Genomic DNA, 22,094 nt, shown 5'->3' on the forward strand with positions numbered 1-22,094 from the left:
TCAAAAAATCATACAGTTAAAAATATAGGATTACTCTGTTATATATACATATACTGGATTACAATGTATGTCTTACTGTGGGGTCACAATAAATATAGTCAATGACTGTTAAAAAAATTAATAACAGTCATTTTAGGAAAATTCTCAAAGGACAAATTTAAAAACTGCTAGGAAAGTAAAACTGTCAAATACATCCCTTGTGTGCAAAGCATGTTTTTAAAGCAGACTTGAGTAGGGGAAAAAAAATGGGAGATTTATCACTTGTATAGTCAATGAACTTTGACAATCAATTATACGCTGGCACAAAAGGAATTAACTGCACAGTTGCCATACCCAAGAAAATGCCTTCTTTAGATTAGCAGCAGCCTTCCATTGCGGGAAATAACAAAGGCTTGAAGGGAGCACACAAGGCTGTTTCACTTTAAACAGTAAAATAACCTGAGAGGGCAACAATTTTCAATCATTAACAACAAATTAATACAAGTTTAATTTCTAAGGTAGTACCAATTTATGCTTAGATATAAGTTGGCAAACAGGTTTAATCTCCTTTGACAATTCCATTCGAATGATGGTAGGTATCTAATGCTGTTTAAAAAGATCTTCATGAGAGCTCGGTGGGGAAGACTGCCTCCATCATGTACCTGCATCTCCCATGAGCCTATGAGACTGCTTCTTTTAATATAGCCAAATTCATTCATCAAACACCTACCAAGAGCCCACCACAGGTCAGAGTCTATGCTGAGAGCCAGAAATATAAAGATTATAAAGAAAAGAGTTAGAGGAGACACTATGTTAACTATCAGATAATATTGTCTACTTAGGTTTAATCAATACTCAATATTCCCATTACTTTAACAGAAATAAATTTTTTTTTTTTAGTAAAAAAGAAAGCAATATGATTTCATCTATGAAATTTATCTGAGTATATCTAAATGTTGTCAAAAAAGACATCACTGCCATCTGGTGTCAATTCTGAATTTCAGGCACAAAATCACGTAGCTTCTCAACTTCCAGTCTCTAATAAACTTAGTGGCAAAGTTTTATCATCAAAGTTTTTTTTCCTTACCCTATAAACATAAACTTAAAAATTCCTGCAGCTCCTAGATACCTATCTGCCCCCAACACTGAAAGAGAATCCAGCTTTGGGGCAAACCGGTAGGGCTGTGACAAGCCAGCAAGAGGTACGACAGATAACTGACGGTGTCCTCCAGTGCACTTAAGACAAAACATGAAGTCTAAGGGGCACCACACCTCCCCTACTGGTTTTAGTCAATCTTCAAGCATTTAAGAATCCAGGGCCTGGAGTTCATTCATGCGGGGAGAGCTCTCCCTCTGTTCTGGAGTTCCCTACAAGGTACTTTCTCAACAGCCAGGAGGAAGAGTCAACAACTAACCCCGCCCCCACCTCAAGACTTGGGCTCATTCTGAATGGAGCACCTTCACCTCTTTCTTCCTATCCTATTTCAATCTACAGAGGACATACAGGCAAAGAGATCTAAGGACTTGGGAGCCCCCACCCCTCTAGAAAACATGAGTGATAGAGGCCTAAAAGAATGCTTGAGTTCCTAATTTCCTTGAGCAAAAGGGCCTGGGGGCCGCCACTGAGGCTAGTCCCCTTTCAGCCTTCTTTAGAAAGCTGAAAAAGCAGGCTGTTCATGAAAGCAAAAGCACAGTACTTTTCAAGCAATTGGCAGTATGAGCTACTCGTTTCCATGCCCGCCTGCCTGTCACCCCAGACCACTGATTAGCCCACCCGACCACATGCCAGCCTCTGCTCAATCACATCTAGTGCTGCCACAGATCCGCAAGACAGTTAGCTTCCTCTTTCCTTCCCTGAGGCCCTGAGACACTTCACAAAGACTCACACAAACCAGATCTCAAGACCCAAAGGCAAAAATATCCATGAACTCAGAACCTTCCAGGTCCAGCTCTGGCACATATATGGTCCCCTCTGGAGACGGTTGCTGGTTTTATTTAGCTTTTCCCAATTGATGTTTCATTTGTTCTTCCTCAAGGATGGAGGACGTAAGGAAATATGGAAGCAGGAAAAAAGACTGAAGGTAACCTGGCCACAAGCAAGTTGGGGGCGGGGGCAGGGAAGGTTAGTCTTCATACTGAAAAATGAAATAAACTTACAGCAGATATTTAACTTGATTACAACATTTAAATCATTTTGCAAAGTTTATTCTGCTGCACTCTTATGAGGCTTGTGTCTCACATCTTATAAGAATTCTCCCCTGACTACAGCCACCACCAACTAACACTCCATTCAATTGACACAAATGCCTTTGGCTCTCCACATCCCTTAGTGGTCCCTAGTTTGGGCAGGCCTGTCTTGTCTCCCTTATGAAACTGGAAGCGCTTGCTTTGCTCCCAACACTGCTCACTTGGGAGGACCAACCTGGTTCACTGGCCCCTAGGCATGCTGTGTATATTCTTTCTCTCTACACATTTGCTTATGGTGGCTTCCTCTTCTGAAAGTATCTTCCCCTTCTCTCTAACTCTTAAGCCTATTTCTAACTTCCAAGCCTTAGGAAAGTCCCACTCCCCCCATGAAGCCTCTGGTGACTACTCTAAACCACAGACATAAACATTTTTATGTAGAGTCTGGGTTTGGAAACACTCATTTGACCAAGCTGTTCTATTTCAAGAATGTAAATAACATATTAATAAACTATCAATTATCTGTACAACCTGTAAAAAATATTTTACAATATCTTACTTTTTAAAGACTATCAGATGAGCCCAATTACATTTTTCTTAAGTGAAGATCAAAAACTAATTTATACTCAACTTCTATTCAGACTATATTAATAATATTAATAATTATTATAGGGGCCAGCCCGATGGTGTAGTGGTTGGGTTCTGTGCTCCACTTCAGCAGCCCAGAGTTCACAGGTTCGGACCCCGGGCGAAGATCTAGCACCGCTCATCAAGCTACACTGTGGCAGCATCCCACATAAAACAGAGGAAGACTGGCACAGATGTTAGCTCAGCAACAATTTTCCTCAAGCAAAAAGAGGAAGACTGGCACCAGATGTTAGCTCAGGGCCAATCTTCCTCACACACACACACAAAAATTATAATAGCTACTATTTATTAAGCACCAGGCACTTCGCTAAATGTTTGTGTACCACTGTCATTATTTCTCACACAAACTCTTGGAGATAGAACTGTTATTTTCATATTAAGAGTAAGTGAAGAGTGGCTCAGAAATTACTTGTTCAACAATGTTAGAAAGAGGATTCAAATCCAGACTTATCTAGTTCCAAAGCCTGTATTCTTTGTGTGGCACCAGCTGCGTCCTAGTGATATAGACAGCCAGTCATGACACAGAATATCCCACAGCTAACCTACAACTGGCGCATGGATATCTGACTCTAAATAGTAAATCTGAGGGTCTCAGTTTTTAAATTTGGTAACAATTTTTCCCACACACAAAAAAATTTAGGAATTACAGAATGAGTCATTATTCAATTTGGATGTAAATAACTTAAGAGCACAGACTACAGAGACCAACAACCCATGGTATATAATCTCATTTCACTGCAAAAATTCCAAAGTTGTAAGAGCTATGGGGAGAGAATATGGCCACATATACCAAAGTACTGTAGGGCAAGAGGCTTCCTTGCTGCCCCTTCCCAACTACTGTTCTAGCCCCAGAGATTCCAGCAGCACAGACAGCATATCTCTGAGCATTCCCCAAGTATGTCTGCTGGCTACTTTGCCAATGGGCTTGACCAAAACTGTTTCCACATATACAGTTGTCATTTGTCTCTCTCTGACCTATAACTCAGGGAATAAATGAAGACTTGGCATGCCATTTCTGAAAGATCTGCCAAATCACTCTGTAGCTAGACTAATATAAAATATCCTCTAGGCATGCAAATGAATTAAACAGCTACCGAATTCCTACTGTGTACAAGACAGCCAATAAATGCTTGCTAATGAAAGGTTCTAAAATTTATCCAAGACAAGAACCATGGCACTGTTATTTGTGACAAAAAAGAAACTTAAAAGTCTTCCACTTTCATTTAAGCCTTAGAGTAACTCAAATACAGCACCATCACCAAACAGTACTTATTAATCATACTACATATACTAGAAGCCACACAGCACTCCTCTCTGTGTGTGAGAAATAAAGGACAAATAGACAAATATATTTAAGTTAAGAATGTAAATAATATATCAACATTACAGACAAGCAGAACAGTGAGGACATATTATGGAGTGATGAATATGAGAGAGAATTTATCATTTAACTCATGATGGGAGACCTGAAAGACAGGATGGGAAGGGAGAAAGAAGGTGAGGGTGGAAGGAAGGAAAAAAAATCTTTGTCTTTGAGAAGCAGATGGAAAGGCTATGATAGATAAGAATATATAGAAAGTAAAGCCAACAAAGAACTATTTTAAAAAGCACATTAAGGGGCTGGCCCCGTGGCCGAGTGGTTAAGTTCGCGCGCTCCGCTGCAGGCGGCCCAGTGTTTCGTTAGTTCGAATCCTGGGAGCGGACATGGCACTGCTCATCTCATCACACCACGCTGAGGCAGCGTCCCACATGCCACAACTAGAAGAACCCACAACGAAGAATACACAACTATGTCCGGGGGGCTTTGGGGAGAAAAAGGAAAAAATAAAATCTTAAAAAAAAAAAAAAAAAGCAGCACATTAAGACTAGAGCCACAGGGGCCGGCCCCGTGGCCGAGTGGTTAAGTTCATGCCCTCCGCTGCGGGAGCCCAGGGTTTCACCTGTTCGGATCCTGGGCGCGGACATGGCACCGCTCGTCAGGCCACTTTGAGACGGCGTCCCACATGCCACAACTAGAAGGACCTGCAACTAAGATATACAACTATGTACCGGGGAGATTTGGGGAGATAAAACAGAAAAAAAAACTGTCTTTCCTTGATGAGTGCTGTTCCAAAAAAAAAAGACTAGAGCCACAATGTGATCCTAAGCCACATGAGAGCAGTAAAAAAACGACAGAGCACAGTCAAAGTAACAATCCAACTCAGTATCTTTAATGGTGGGGTCAGGAATTACTAGCAAGTTTCATGACTATATAAAAAATGTTTTGTGATGCAGAAAACTTCTCTAAGGCACACAACTTGAGGGAAGCAATCTGAATTAATAAAATATCTGAATTACCTAGAACATTTAAGAAAAAAATACATCATTAAATACAAACGCTGCAAGTATAGGCAGCAAAATTATATGTAGCAGAGGGTCTATTTAATTATTAGATTCAAATCATGTTATTTTCCATATGTTTGAAATATGTAAGTTTATAAATGTTTAGAGTTCCTCAATTTTTTTTCTTTAGGATCTATTCTATTTCTTAGATTATCTTGTTATTCTACAAAGATGTTCTCATTAAAGGTTACCTTTAGTTTGGCCTCTTGAATTTTTTCGAAGAAAGTATAAAGTCTAAACTGATCTAGAATCAGATTTGAGAAGTATGTTGCTGGACCCAGTATTCTGGTTCCAGGCTCAACATGGATTTTATTCAATATCTTTCCATTTCAAAAACTCTCAATTTAATATATTTAACAGTATCTTTTTTCGAAAGTCTAAGTGAACCGTGTTTTTTGCTAAAAAGATCAGTGTCCTTGGTAGAGAGTACTAGTATTATTCCACTCTGTACAGTAACTTTTCACTTGAGTTCTATGATGACACTGACACTGTTTCAAAGCAAAATATTCAGCACATTCTTATCCTGAAAAATTAAGAAATACAAGTCACTAGCAAAACACACTTGAAAATTTCAAACTACTACATACAAACCAATGTCTGTGAGTGAAAAGCATGATAAAAGAAAAGCAAATCAGTGAAATCATGAAAATCTACTTTCTCAGAAATATCTGTCAAAGATTTCTAACTTGAAAATTATAGTTATTTTAAAAGAGAACAGTGATAATACTGCCATTCAATTTTAATACAATGAAAATAACATAAAAATGTAAATTCAAAGTTAAAGAAACTGAGCATTCTTAAATTTTAGGTAGCTTACTCCTTTTAAGAATGGAAGGCTGTAAATCCCGTACCTCTCCAGCTGCTTCTGGTGTTTCTCCTCCCTAGCCTGGGCCTTCATCTGTTGTACTTCAATGGTATCAGGCTTCCTTCTTCGCATGTACAGTTCATGGTTTCCCATACATAATGCCAAAATCCGCTTGTTGATTCTCAGACGAGGTGCATAAAAAACAAAATCCTAAACATAAAGTATTCTGAATTTAGTATCTTCCTGAAGGATAGTCTCTCTCACAATAACCTGTACTAAACTTCAATATGTGGTATGAATTCTAATGTCATATTGCATATAGTTTAGAAATCATAAAACTTCGTAACTCATAGTGAGTATGCCATGCCTTCACATGACTGGTTCCTCACCTTTTCCTTCCCTACCAGTCTTGTGGAGAGGCTAATGATCTTAACCTAACACATTAAATGTCATTTATTCTTTTTTCTTCTCCAAACTAACGATGAGCATCGGTTCCTTCACCTCAGAGGAAGAACTTCTGTTTGTTTTGCCTTTTGCCATTAATCCCAAAATTGGTTGTTTGTTCAGGGCTGTCAAGTTTTTTAACCTGGAAATGTTCTCCTTATCTTTTTGTCTTTTCAATAACTAATTGAATACTAGAGTATACTTGACACTAGAGGAATCAAAGAATCTATTTAAACAGATTTCTTAAGTTTAAGGCTTCGAGTTACAGAAACACCAAGTTCATAATGCAAAACACTATAAACCATTAATTAGAATAGGGCTACCTCTGATACATTTCTAGTCACCAACAAACAAGTTTTTTTTAATTGCTTCTTAGGGAAATGGTGATTGTTTTCAACCACCTCCTAATAAATATTACCTACTTCGTAAAATAAAACTCTAATATGTTGTAAAAAGTTAATTAAAACCTTGTATTTTTCATAACATTCATTATTTCCTGACTAGGAAAGTTAAACTATGGAAAGAGAATGTTCCTCAGGAGCAATCCAATAAATGAAAAATGCCATTCTTCAAGTGATATCACAGCAAAGTGGCAGAAATTTAGAGTTAATACATAAAACATGTAAAAGAATTTTACTTACAGGTGCCTTTTTGTCGATTGGCTTTATAACAAATTTTTTGTCATTAAATGAAATATTTCTGATTTCACTCCAGGGAAAACCAATTTTAGGTGTTAACCTTAAAAAATAAAAGCATCCCTTTAATTAAAAGCAGGAAACCATAGACAAAATTCATAATAACTTTTTTGGGGCCAATTTAACTGAATGAGTAGTCTTAAAGACTTCCAGACTTTCAGAGTGTATTAACTTACTCCTAACACACTGGTGATCTTATCTTTTAAGGAGAAATTTGATAAATTAAATCACATAAAATAAAGAATAACTAGCCAAAGACTTCATAAATGTGTCATGAACCTTGAAAGCATTATACTTATTTTCCTAAAATTACCTAGAAAAAAAAGGAACTAGAATATGGAACTGAGCCTCTTGGGGTTTGCACCAGCTCTATGTAGACTCAAGCTGCTACAACTATCAGTTTAAATATGTTTAAGAAGAGAGGGGAAAAAAGAAAGCCTTTATAAATTTTCATGTGAATTATGGACTAAGTTACTAAATATAAAAAAAATCTTATTTCCTTCCTATGTTTAGTTTTAGTTTCATTATTTCATTATTATTTCAATAATTTTCAAAATAAAGAAAAAGAAGAAAAGATTTTGTCCACAAAAATTAAAATGTTTGGATATCTGTGACTATAACAAAACACTAAACTTTCAGTGCACTTTAAAAGGATTAATTTTATAGTATGTGAATTAAATCTCCATAAAAAAATTTTAAACACTCACATACACAAATGTTTGGATAAATGGTAGAGCTAGAATTTCAACTCTAAGATTATACAACAGTTGTCCCCATTTACCACCCTACAGACAAAGATTTAGGGAATCAGATTGGAACTAGTAGTTTTGTTTCTGTCTTTCATATTATTTTACCTTTTGTGACTAAATGTGTCACTGTTGTCCAATAACAAGAGTGTGAAATGACTGTGACACCTATGCTGGTCAAAAGACATCTCTTGTCAGTCTTCTGATAACAGAGCATGAATGTCTACCTATTTATAGTCTTTTTAATTCTTAAGCAGACTAGAACCTGCAGCACAGTGAATAATTTTTTCTACAGAAAACATTCTGTACTCAATATGCATGTGTTATACTGCCCTCAAATGGCCACTGAGATAAGTCAAAGTTATCTGTTAAAAAAGAGATTGCTAAAACACAATCTTTTTTTTTTTTTAAAGATTTTTTTATTATTTCCTTTTTCTCCCCAAAGCCCCCTGGTACATAGTTGTATATTCTTCGTTGTGGGTCCTTCTAGTTGTGGTATGTGGGACGCTGCCTCAGCGTGGTTCGATGAGCAGTATCATGTCCGCGCCTAGGATTCGAACTGACGAAACACTGGGCCACCTGCAGCGGAGCGCGCGAACTTAACCACTCGGCCACGGGGCCAGCCCCTAAAACACAATCTTTTAAAGATAATAGTACACTATGTTTACATGCTACTTTGAAAAATTCTAAAGTAATCTCTTCATATAATTCTCACAACAATCCTAAGAGGTGAGCCTGGCTTCTATGAATTTCAGAGTTAATAACCTGACCAGGGTAACAGACGGTAATTAGTAGCAGAGCCGATAAGAGAACCAAACTAAGCTTTTAAAGTTGTACTCTACTTTGAATTTTTAAAAAATTGTTTTGGAAATTTAAGTAATAGATAAATACACTCTTATCATAAAAAGAAACTGAACCATTACAGCTAAGACCAAAGTCCCCTTGGTCCCCAATCCCCAATCCCTCCCACCCTGAGCCAATTCCCTCTCATCTTCCCCATCTTCACCTGTATCCATATCTATAATGGGTACTCTCATAGAAACAAACTCAAGAATTTTCAAAATAAAGAAAGAGAAAAGATTTTGTCCACAACAATTAGTCTTGAAGTCATTTTTGCTTTTTAAAAAGTTCAAAATTTTCTCTTCTTAATGATATAGCATTTTCACTTGCTTTGTAACATAAATGAAAAAAGGTATCAGAGCAAAATCAGTAAAATGCTCTCCTTTGGAGTCATTGTATAGGCTTAGAAATGTGTATTTTATTAGATATCTGTAATAACGAAACTAAAATTCTAGAGCCAACCCAGAATAAAGAGAAATACCTCAGGAGAAGGCATTACTGGCATAGACTTGGAATGCTTATGTGATATGGCAAATAAATTAAACAAAGGTATAAAGCAATTGTGGCTATTATTCCTGAAAAGTGCTATAAGAATCTGATGTATTTTATATTAATACAAAAATTAATACCTGGTCAATTTCAAAATAAAATTACACTGTTCAATATGCTTAAATACAGGGATATTCTATTTTATTGATGTCTAAAAACATTCAAAACAATTCCTATTAAGATAAATATTCAAAAAAAGGTGTTATAAAATACAATAAATTATATATCTATTAATTATATTGTCTCACTGCTCCTGATTTCTTTATATGTTATTTTCAAATTCAACCTACATGCCAGGCATAACATTTAGGGAATTATTCTTCACCTCCTGAGGGAACAAATTTTAATTAAATTACTAGACACAAACTCACAAGAGATCAAGAAGCATGCTTTAAATAAAAGTGAACCATCCCATGTGGTAAATACACTGAGAAGTAAAACTCTGAAACTGCAAGATGTTGAGAAAATGGAAATATGATACCTGAAAGCCTACATGGCATTAATTAATCTTTAATTTGAAAAAAAGAAAGGAGGAAAGGTAACCAAGCCAAAAAAACTTTTCCAAACAGAACAGAAGATTAAAGCCATAAAGACCACTAGTTCACTATGCAACAAATTTACTTACTTGTCATCATGCTCATAAATATTCAGACCCAAAGCATCAACGCCTAGCCACAATTCAGTTCCCTTTTTGTTTTTTATTTCAAAATAGTTGACTCCATACATTTCTAGATCTTGTGCAATCTTCAAGTATTCCATCATAGAATCTTCCCTGTTGAGATAAAACTTACTGTAATATATTTAAGTGAGTTTCTAATATCAAACAAATTACAAAAATACTTGGGATTAAAATTTAGTGCTTTATGTTTATTCATATAAGTCAAATGATCTTTTGGAAATAATCTGATATATTAATTAATGTTATGAAATAAAAATACTTTAATTTGAGGAAAAATACTTAAGAAAATAGCCACTCAAATACCTTAGCATTCCCCTATGTTCTTCATGCCAGTTCTGTATTCTTTCTTCCCACTGTTCTTTTGTCAGTTTGTGTTGTTCCAAAACTCTATAGGAGAAAAAAATCTTTGAAAATGCCTTGATGATTCAAAATCAATACTCTTTTAGAAGTCTAGAATCATTCAGTACCTTGACTGTAGTGGTTGTCATACAAATCTATACACATGATAAAATTGCACAGAACTAACAAATACACACACACAAATGACTACATGTGAAACTGAGGACATCTGAGTAAGGTTGGTGGATTGTATCAACGTCAATGTCTTGGTTGTGATATTGTAGTAAAGTTATGCAAGACGTTACCATTAGGGAAGGTTGGGAGAAGGATACACAGGATCTATTATTTTTTACAATTGCATGTGAATCCACAATTATCTCAAAATAATGTTTCCAAGATCCTGATATTACTTTAAGTAACACGTTTTTAAAATAGTTATTAAACAGATAGTTTACGGGAATGCAAATGTTTCAAATGAATAAAACATTAGACCAAAAAATGACTTTCTCATTATTAACAGAAAAATTAAGAGAAGAACAGATCGAAAATCAGAATTCAAAGGCCTTCATTATTCTTTTACTTTATGTATTTACTTTTCTTAGAGGCTAAGTTGTGTTAAAAGGATACAAGTAAAAAGTCATACTTTTTTCATGACCCCATGCCCTCCAAAACTTATTAGTTTCTTTTGTATCCTTCCAGTGTCCCTTATGCTAAAATAAGCAATATAAGCAAACAAACATTCTTATTTTCTACCACTAACATTTTAACACCAAATCAGCAAATTCAACATGCATATAAATTTACCTGCTATGTAAACTATAGATTATGTATTTCTATTCTCTTTGGGTCATATAACAATAACTATCCATCTTTCTTTATTGGTGAATCCTCAGATCCTACTTTACTGATAGCAAAAGCTGTGGTGTTAAAATATTATTGTTCTACTATGTAAATATTTTACATGAAACCTAGGGATTTCTTGGCAGTATAAAGGAATCTTAGCATGGAATCTTCCCTTGGACAAGTTACTATTTAGAGTGGATTCCATAATGGGGTCTCGGACCATTACGTTCCTATTACACACTGCTCCCTTCTCTATATAGCCTCTTTTAGGCTCTTGCTTTTGGGGAGAGGAGTTTTGTCTTTCTTCCTAGAGTACTTATGTTTCCACATTTTTCTTATCTTTATACTCTCTTGCTATATCTTCATATTCTCTCTATACTCTGTGCTCACCAAGAGGAATACAATCAGCTTTGTGGGCCTGATCAGTGCAGCCAACTGCTGGTACCATGATGTTAACCAAACCTGAAAGTATGGGTTAATTAAATTAGATGCCACTAAGATTTATGTTTTAGCTTTTATATCCTGCATTTCAAATCTCATTTATTTGCATTTTGCATAATGTACTTGCATCATTAATCTGCATAACTAGTTTGCAGGTATCCAAAGATTCCCACCCTCTGGTTCTTCTGTCCAGAACAAAGGAGTCCTTCTTCATACCCAATACTAATTTGTTCAACTTGACTTTAAATCTGTCTATCTGGGCTTTTAAATGACTTCTCTCTCCATTGTCTTAGGATCTTTACTCCATCATTTATGACATGGGACATATTTACTGTCCCCTGCCTACATATATTATCATATATACTTGTCTGTGTTACAGAGGGCAAAAACCACATCCATGTTGCTTACCACTACACGCCCAGTGCCAGAACTGAAGAGGTACTCAAAAATTTGTAGAGTGAATAAAAAAATTAAAATAAATCCTTTTCCATCTTTTAAAGAACATGCCTATAAACCCATGTTTCCCTACACCTAAGTTTTGTTTTTTTTTTCTTTTCCACAGCCAAACTTTAGAGAACTGTCTATATTCACTATCCTTCCTTTCCATAGCTTGCATCCACTGCCCCTTGTCTACCACAATCTGGCTTCAATCATGAACACTCTACTGAAACTGCTCTTACTAAGGTCACTAGCAATCTCCTTATTGTTAAAGCCAACAGATACATTAGTTCTCCACATACTCGACCTCTATGTCCTGTTCGACACTGCTGACCAGTCTCTCCTTGAAGCATTCTTTTATCTTGGTTTCCCATGATGTAACACTCCTCTAGTATTATTCTTGACTCTGGCCATTTTTTCTCAATATACTTTACAGGAACCTCTTCCTCTGTACACAAAAGTTAAGTTTCAACAAGGTCTGTCCTAGGCCTTTTTTCTCATTCTATATGTACTTTCAGGTCCATCTTTTTCATTCCTATGGGTTAATTATCATCTATTTGCTGATTACTCCCAAAACTCTATCTATAGTTCAGACTGCTCTCCAAGATCCAAACTCACATCCACAAATGAATACTAGCTATCTCTCTTGGTTATACTATAGATTTTTCAAACTCAGTATGTTCAAAACTAAAATCTTCCTCCTCTGAAATGTATTCCATCTCCCCATATCTTGGCAAAAAGGTATTACCAACCACCAAGATGCCCAAGTTAGAAATCTGGCATGTAAAAATTTATGTATATCTAGCTCTTTTTAAAGGAGAGAGATACTATCTGGTGAAGCTGATTATCCATATCACCAGAGAGCTGAATTTACTGTAAGAGAACAGACTGCTTATCTGGATTTTTCAATACAAGAATTAAAAGCATCTAGTAAAATCATCAAATTATTGCATCTGATTTATAATTACTAAATAACCTTCTGATTACTAATTTCCCTCCAAATACTTAGATAGTGAGAAAAAGTGTGCCATATATCATTCATGGAATAAATTAATCACTGTGAAGGTATTTTCTCCATTCTAAACCAAAAAATTAGTATTCAGACTTTACGAGTAAGTCTCTTTTATGCGTAGATAGCTGGAATTAGTCCTCAGAGACTATCGACTTGAAGAACACTTGATTGCCTAGACCTTCAGTTAAAGACCAAATCCTGAAGAACATGGGCTATCTTCCTTTTTAAATAGAGCAAGTTATAGCACACATGTATTCAAAATAAAGAAGTTAATTGTGCTTACATGTGATCCAGTGTTTAAAAGAGGTTTTTCAATCATACGGACAATTAAATGTAACCCAATTAATTCATGTGCTGATAGAACACTGAAAGAATATCTATGTTATACTTGTTGAGATAAAGTATGCCTATTCTTTTATGAACAATTAAGAAATTTAAGAGTAATTTATCTTAACATATTACCTTATGTATTGATTTAAAACCTAATCCACTGTGCATTTTACTATATATACATTATACCTCAATTAAAAACAAAAACTAACCCTTATCTGAAATGGAATTTCTACTGAGCCAGTAATCAATTACTCAATCCAGTGCTTAAAAAAATCCTGAGACAAAGAATTTGGGGTTGGAATAATAATCAAAACCAAACATACAGACTAAAAGTATCTCATAATCCTGATTCTTATAGTGAACACGCATTATTTTACTCTCTAAGATAACTACTACTGTGCTAAAACAGTCTAACACTTAATGATCAAATATTAAAGCTACTGTACTCAATGGTACCTTAAAAGCATATATCAATACAATTTATTAGCTAAAAATAAATGTTAATGCCTACCACCAAACGAAATTAATAAAAGTCAACATGAAGTAGAACGTCTTTCTTCATATTTCACACCTATGAAAAAGAAACTACATCTAAGAGTTTAAACACTATGAGGAAGTGGTGCATGTAGAACTGAAATTTTAGGTTAATAATATACAGTTTTGCATTTACATAGAAATTTCAAAATTCAGCAATTTGGACGAAGAACAGTAACAACTTCTTTCCAGGTTCCAAGAGAAAGATCTCCGAGTGCACTCTAAGGTCAGGGACATGTGTGCTACTAAAATCAAGAACTGAGATATTTAAAAGCAATACTTGACGTCATAATTTCTAGATTTCATAAAAAATACGACCAACTAACACATATCACATTTTACAGCTAAAACTGTAAATCATAGAGTTCATGACTGTAAGCATAAACTTTAAGGTAAGCAGACCAGAATTATTATCCCCATTTTGCAGATTCACAGATTTTAGACTGTGCACCTAAGCTCACATAACTAGCAAAGGATAGAATCAGTACTCAAAATCTAGGTCTTCTAATGATTTTTTCCTATGCCATGCTACTTTAAAATAACTGTTACAGAGGCAGCAATATACTGCAGATAAGAACAGAGCACTAGACTAGGAGCCTGAAAATGGAGTTTAAAATGCCTTTTAAAAAGTTAGAAAGTTAATTTTAATTCTGTGGAAAAAACATAGCCTGGCACTCATTACTGTCAAAAGCATTTACTAAGCACCTATCTGCCTGTGTAAGAACTTACCAAGCAGCAACAGTCATATCCTCCCTCAAGCCCAAATTATCTCTACCTCCATTTATTATTGCTTATCTTGTGGAAATGAGGAGAGAAGAGGCAGACAGCTTATGTAATTACAGAGTATATAAACCTATGTAGCTACTAGGCCATGATTTCCAAAAGCCTACTCTCTAATCCAGCTGGAAACCTAAAATCTAAAAAAAAGAAAAATCTATTTACAAACTTCTGAAATGTAATTTTCCAAAGGATATAACATAAAAGCATGTTTCACTTACCGCTGGGGTAGGAGTCTATCATTAGCCAGGTAGCCTGGTTTATGAATCTCTTTATTATAATCTCCATACTTGGCTTGCACAGCATAGGAAGCCAAAAGAACAGCAGTTTCTGGCGGGCAATATATCTCATCATTTAAGATTGCTTCTTTAACTTGCAAGAAGAAAAGTCTCTGGGTTATTTCTTGAATTAATTCCTCAGAAACATCTTCAGGAAAGAATTTAGCTCTAAATTTGAACTGTAAAGGATTCTCTTTTTTAACATCTTGCTGTGTCACCTGAAACAGTAATTTCAAGTATAATCAACAAAAGTCGTAAGTTCACAATAACTGAACCTAGTCATATCCAATTCTTTTTGGAAGAAAGTAAGATGTGAAACATAAGTAATATTCTAAATCTGTAAGTAAGATTCCAGTGTGTAAGATTCAAAACCTATAAAAAATATAACATGTGAGAAAAAAGATTCTACGTTCACAAATGTGAGCTGTAACTCATAGATCCTATCTAATAACCACATTGAAACTTGTCAAGAAGCTTATCCTGCAGATGTTTAAATCAAAGTCAAAGTACTAAGTTACACATAGTATTTCATATGTGTTCAGTTTTCAAATAGGAAAAGTAAATATTTCTATTTTCTAAGATGCTAAGTTGATGGTGCCTTATGGAATTAAAAGACATGATACCTTGAATGATCCACAGAGATAATTGGAAAAGAAAGCCTGAAACCATGAGGACCCTGAGCTCTTCTGGCACAAATTCATCATCAGGATAACTTCAAAGTAAGTTAATTATTAGCTAATGGTATCATACATATTTTACCTTTTTATTTAGCTTAAGCCACGTAGAATAACCTTTGCTGTCCACATACTGCAGCCCAAAAAACCAGACCTCACGCAAGCCAACTGTTTTCACCACCTTAAAAAAAAAGTCAATTTCAGTTCAGCATTCACATTATAACTAAATGGCACTACACTTCAAAAGAAGAACAAAACTACAAATGTATTATAGGTATATTCCTTTGTTATAGAGAAAATCTTTCCTAAATTTAACATATTAATTAAAAGAACATTTCTGAAAACTTAAATTCAGATTTTATATATTAAATTTTGTAGCATCCTTTCAATCCTATTTGTTGATCCACTTTTTTCTACTTCCTTTCCTTTTCATCTCCCATCATGACCCAACAGATAAGAGGAGCCTGGGAAAGAGACACAGAGCTGTCACAATCCTTTCCTATTTCAATTTATCCCCATAGGTAGGCAAGGCAAATAGTATCATCCTGGCGATGAGAGTTTCTGAGGACATTTACATGCCACACCCCAGGTTCTCCAGCTGGTGATTTCACCCCCAACTCCTGCTTCCCTTCAGTCACCATCATAGATTCTATGTTCTTCCCTCAGGGAGCAAGAAGCCGTTCTTGGAACATCCCATAAATTTCACCTTTCTACAGCTTTACTCACACTTTTCCCTCTGCCTAGAATGTCCATTCTGTACTTTTACCACCTGTTGAATAACTTATTCCTCAAGGCCCACCTCAACTAACATGCCTTCTGTGAATGAAGCTCTCCTATCATCAACATAAAATTAATCACTTGTTCCTTGATGTCTCCATAGTACTTGTCTATACTGCTATTAGAACATTTACTCTATCATAATTAACTATATTATTAGTAGTGTGTCTATTACCCTCCTTGACTGTTTAAAACCAAGGACAGAGATTACTGCCTTATCTTACTATCCATGTCATCTCAAAGAATGATTATCCTGTGGTAGGCACTCAAAGTGTCAGAGCAAATGAAGTGGGGAGCCAGGCCCCACGTGAAGGACTGTAATAACGCTTAACAAAAGCATATTGTTTTTCTTTTAATCTATATTTAAAATGAAGGAAATGAGCCAGGGGAGGTGAGAACTTATCACATTTTAAAAGCTTTAGAGAAAGATTAACATTAGTTCTTAAGCAATGAACATTCTTCATTAAAAAAAATCTAAAAATATGCCAGGCTTTTGGTTTCAAGACGGCAAACTGAACCCTTCAGTTTATTTTCCCTCTCTTGAAAAACTTCACTGAAGTGACACATAAACAAAAAATAAAAATAAGGAAGAACAGGGGCTGGCCACGTGGCCTAGTGGTTAAATTTGGTGACCTGGGTTCGGTTCCCAGGCGTGGACCTACACCACGCATCAGTGGTCATGCTGTGGCAGTGATCCACATATAAAATTGAGGAAGACTGGCACAGATGTTAGCTCAGGGCACATTTTTCTCAAGCCAAAAAAGAAAGAAAGAATGAAAAAATATTCAGCTGTGCTAAGAAAGGTTATCATCAAAAAACCAAAAGCTGAGAAATTTTTGGATGATAAGGCATGTAAAGATTCATAATGATACAAAAGCAGATCAATGCCAAATAACCAAAACTTGAATGTGGACAAAGGAGATCCCAGATAATTTAACTTTGGCAAAAGATCGGCTGTCCCAGCAGAGCCACAGAAAACATTCCTGTTCAGAGTGGCAGGAGTGGGGAATTTACACGGGTCAAGAGCAACAGAGAGAAGTGTATCAAAGAAAGTGGCCTCAGCTTTTGCCTCCAATCTTTGTGTGGTTCACAATGCTGTCTAAGTCAAAGGAGGGTTTGCCACAATGGGCACAAGGGACAGTACCTTAACTGACTTCAGACTATCACAACACCAGGAAGAATAAAAGAGCTCAGTTGTGAGATTCCTTAAGAGGCCGTTATCTCCTAGCAGCTCCTTCCCTACTTTTGGAACTGTTCTCAGAAACTTTCAATCACATAATTTTATAAGTAAAAAAAAATGCTTAGGCATATAACTACCATATATATTTACTTATAAATTATACAAACGCTATCACACTAATACATTATAAAGCATATATTTTTTAAAAAATTTGAAAGAGGAAAGACAAAAACATAAACAGACATTTTAACATTTTTTTCTTGCATCCTAACAGATCATGTTGAGCACTCTCTGGGGATTTGAATACTCTCTAATCACACAGGTAGAAGCTGGAAGAGGAGGCCAGTAAAGGAAGAGTCAGCAGGGAGCAAACCAAAGGAGCTCCAGCACTCAACTAGAGCCCCCTGCACACAGCAGCTGGCCTCCTGCCAACATCACAATCAGAAGCGAGGCTTTGCTACAGGTGGACTCAGGTGTCTACGTACCCTCATTTGAGGATGACTCCTCTTCCAGCTCTGCTCCTGGCCCGACCCTCAACCTGTCTACCCGCCAGCTCACCCCATATACTCACTACATCCAAGGGAAAACCTGCTTTTAGATGCTCAGATTCAGGCTCAAGAGAAGTGTCAGGAAACAGAACACTGACTAAAAGAATTAACTACTGAGGGAGTCATAACAAATAACAATAGTCCTTAATCTAGACCTTCATTTACAATATGAAATATACGTATGTTGTGTGTATGTACATATGTATCAAATACTGTTCTATGTATTTTACATGGATGCTCATTTAATTCGCATAACAACCTTCTGAGGGAGTAATGTTATCATCATCCTAATTGTACAAATGAGAAAAATGAGGCAAAGAGAGTAATCGGTCCAAAGTCAAACAGCTAGAGCTGGGACTCAACTGCAGGCACCACAGCTCCAGAGCCCACACTTCTAAACTGTTATACATTACTGCACTATAGTAAATAAGGTCTCATTTTCCCTGGTATCCAAACTAAAGCAAACCTACTTAATAAAAAACACATACTTCTCTGTATCCAATACCAAAAAGGCCCACTTGCTGATTAGTTCTTGACTACCACAAACATTTCGCTCACTGTAAATAACATTTCAACTTGCTATAAAGTACAATAAATGCTAACTCCATTCACATTTTTATTCAAATAAGTAGGCAATATATTTACAAACAGGAGGTCAAGAAGAATCAACAGAAGGGGATATTTGTTCACAGGTAAAATATCCATAATGTAGGATCATGTAGCTGCTTATGATTTTGCTTTAAAAATTCGCTCACTCACACAAAAACAGTCTTTCATCCTCCAAAAAAGACCTTATCAGGGCTTTCAAGATCATTAATCACCTAGTCAGGAGATTAAGTATACTACTTTGTCAAAAAAAGAAACCACCCTATTAACTTTTTAAAATTAACAAAATTTTAAAATTTTATTTCATCATATTTTGGATCAGTATATAGATAGAATGACAGCTGATAACACCAAGACATCTAATGGGTTATTTATTGCTGTGATTCTAGGAACTTTCTCTCCCATTCTCTAAGGTCAAGTTAGTCTGACCACAGACCACTGCGCTCCTGCTCATATGTAAGTTATCCTCCTCTAAGACTCCTGCCATGCAAGATACCTCACCTTCCTCCTCTTTGCAATCATCAGTTCACCTTCTTAATCACTTGACCTCTGGGCACCAATCTCTTTCCTCCGTTTCTCAATAAAACTTGACTACTTACAACATTACATATAGCATCACCTGGGGAGGTTAAATTAAAAAATACTAATGGTTTAGAGTAGGCCCCAGACACTTAAATCAGAATCTCTGGAGATGGTTTCCAAGCACTGCCTTTCTTTTTTTAAAGCTCCACAGGTGACAAACGTGTACTCAAGAATGAGAAAAAACATCAATAGTCCAAGTTCTTTAACATGACATCAAACTGCTCTTAGGTGCCTACTTTAGCCTATAATTCTGCGCCTTTGCTCTTGCCATCTCCTCTGTTTAGAATCTCCACCTATTCCACCATGTAGATTATCTTTTAATTCCTTTTAGTCTTCATTTCAATGATTTACATAGCAGATGTTAAATAAATACCTGCTAATAATTATTTTCAAAAAGTCCTATTCCTCAAATCTAGGAATGAGAAAGAGTAAGAATGTCACTATAGTTGTTAAGATCTCTGAATACCTATGGAAAGTTCCTAGTGTTACACTGTTGCATTATTAGTAAAGGTATAGGAAAACACAGAAACAAGTTGCAGTAGCATCCAAATTATGATGTTAAAAGTTGCATACTTTATGTGGCTAAACGATACCTGGTCAAAAAGTTGTTTGCCAGTTGTATTAGGCTGAATGGCAAATTCCAGCTCAGCATCCATTGTGGTTACTCGTACATTGATCTGTAATAAAAACAAAAGGGATAATCAGGAGAGAGATTATACTTACTAAGTATTAGGCATGAGAAAATACCTTCAGCTGATTTATAAAATAAAGTCATATAATATGTAGCCAGTCAAGAGCAACTTCATAATTGTACCTAATATTTTCTTTATTAAAGTGATAAAGTTTGATTTTAATCACAGGAAATCTCAAATCTACTTGAAAAACAAAGAGCTTACAAAGTTCTCTTTTAAAAACATTTATTGAATATTTAACATATATTAGGCACAAGACCATGAGCTTTCCATATTCTCATTCAGCCCCTGCAACAATACTAGAAGATGTTCATTTCTATGGAAACTCAGAGTTCCCATTACTTGCCCAAGGACACATGGATATCAAATGGCAGGGCAGACATTTAAACTGAGGTATAACTACAAATTCTTCCAATGTCATTCACTATCTCATATTTCTTTCAACACAAAAATCAGATATTTAGTTTTATTCATACTACAAATGTATTCTTCACCTTATAAAAAGCATTCATCTATTGCCCTTTGTTAGACTCTATCTTAAATTCTAATTTTTTTGTGTAAATACCTTTCCAAATATCTCACCAAAAATTTAACATGCCTTAACCAAAACAATTTTAACTCCAGAGTAGCATCTCCACCTAGCATTCACCATGATGTGGTACAAATCTATCTTTTTGATTTTAACTCACAATGTTAGAATTCTAAATCAGACTTCTTACTTCCCCTTAAATGTTTTCCTCATTCTAACAAGCAGAACCTCTACACATGTAGCTTTTGCGGGGGTGAGAGTAGGGGTGGGGAGTGTTGGGGGGGTGGGCGGGGATCAACCCTGAGCTAACATCCACCACCAATCCTCTTCTTTTTGCTGAGGAAGACTGGCCCTGAGCTAACACCTGTGCCCATCTTCCTCTACTATATGTGGGACACCTGCCACAGCATGGCTTGATAAGCAGTGAGTAGGTCCACACCAAGGATCCCAACCAGTGACCCTCAGGCTGCCAAAGCGGAGCACATGAACTTAACCGGCCCCTGCACATGTAGCTTTTATCTGAAATACTTCTCTAGTCAAATAAATCTTTCAGATCTTTCTTTAAAACAGTTATCTGTTAGGAAATACTGATACACATTAAACAATACATGTAACATACGTAAACAATGAAGCATAATAAAATGAAACCTCCTGGGATACAATAATACGTATTTGATCTTCATCTTGGTTCCTAGCAGAGTTTCTAAAACCCTTGGAGTTTCCTGAATGATAGATGTGAGAGGAGTGTCTTCTGTTATTCATAATAAGCTCCTTTCAACCACAGGTGAGTTTATGCTAATGAGGTAACTCTGGATGGGCCCCGACATAACTCCAGAATGGGGGCTGGTAACCAAAGGAACAAACTACACGATTAGAGCCACCCACACCAACCTCCAGGAAGAGGAGAGAGGATGGGAATTCAGTTAATTACCAATCACCAATGATTTAATCAATCATGCCTACGTAATGGAACATTCATAAAAACCCTACACAAAAGGGTTCAGAGAACTTCCAAGTTGGTGAATGCATCCACATGCAGAGGATGGTGCACCTCAAACTCTACAAGGACAAAAGCTCCTTTGCTCAGGACCCTTCTGGACTCTTCCTATGTGCCTCCTCTTCATCTGTATCCTTGATTTGTACCCTTAATAAGATCCTTTATATTAAGTGGGAATAGTAAGTAAAGTGTTTCCTTGAGTTCGGTGATCTGTTTATAGCAAATTATAGAGTCTGAGGAGGGGATGAAGGGAATCCTCAGTTTGTAGCCCAATTAGACAGATGTATGGGTAACCTGGGGACCCACTACTTGTGAGTGGCACCTAAAGTGGGGGGCAGTCTTGTGGAACTGAGCCCTTAACCTGTGGGGTCTGTACTAACTCCAGGTAGTTGGCGTCAGAATGAATTAAACTGCAGGACACACAATTGGTGTCTGCACAGAACTGGAGAACTGCTTTGCGTGGAAAATCCACATTCTGTGTGAGAAATTTTCTGAGCAAAGAAAAAGTTCTTCTTTACCCATAAATCTACTATCCAACTTAATAACTAGAAATAACAAATAAT

General features: G+C 36.1%; 1 protein-coding gene across 2 annotated transcripts in view; it reads right to left on the reverse strand.

Moving 5' to 3' along the window:
* RDX (radixin) overlaps positions 1-22,094 on the reverse strand; it is an 85,487-nt gene that overhangs the window by 39,993 nt on the left and 23,400 nt on the right. The window contains exons 3-9 of one of the 2 annotated variants that reach the window (XM_023644764.2): positions 19,907-19,990; positions 15,706-15,801; positions 14,890-15,164; positions 10,255-10,338; positions 9,898-10,044; positions 7,084-7,180; positions 6,045-6,208 (exon numbers count right to left, since the gene is read on the reverse strand). In XM_023644764.2, coding sequence (XP_023500532.1) covers positions 6,045-6,208; positions 7,084-7,180; positions 9,898-10,044; positions 10,255-10,338; positions 14,890-15,164; positions 15,706-15,801; positions 19,907-19,990 — 947 coding nt within the window. Of the gene's footprint in view, positions 1-333; positions 434-6,044; positions 6,209-7,083; positions 7,181-9,897; positions 10,045-10,254; positions 10,339-14,889; positions 15,165-15,705; positions 15,802-19,906; positions 19,991-22,094 lie in introns of those variants that run through there. The other variant, XM_070272755.1, reaches the window with a different exon arrangement.

The sequence above is a fragment of the Equus caballus genome, chromosome 7 (assembly GCF_041296265.1).
Source record: "Equus caballus isolate H_3958 breed thoroughbred chromosome 7, TB-T2T, whole genome shotgun sequence".
NCBI classification, from domain to species: Eukaryota; Metazoa; Chordata; class Mammalia; order Perissodactyla; family Equidae; genus Equus; species Equus caballus.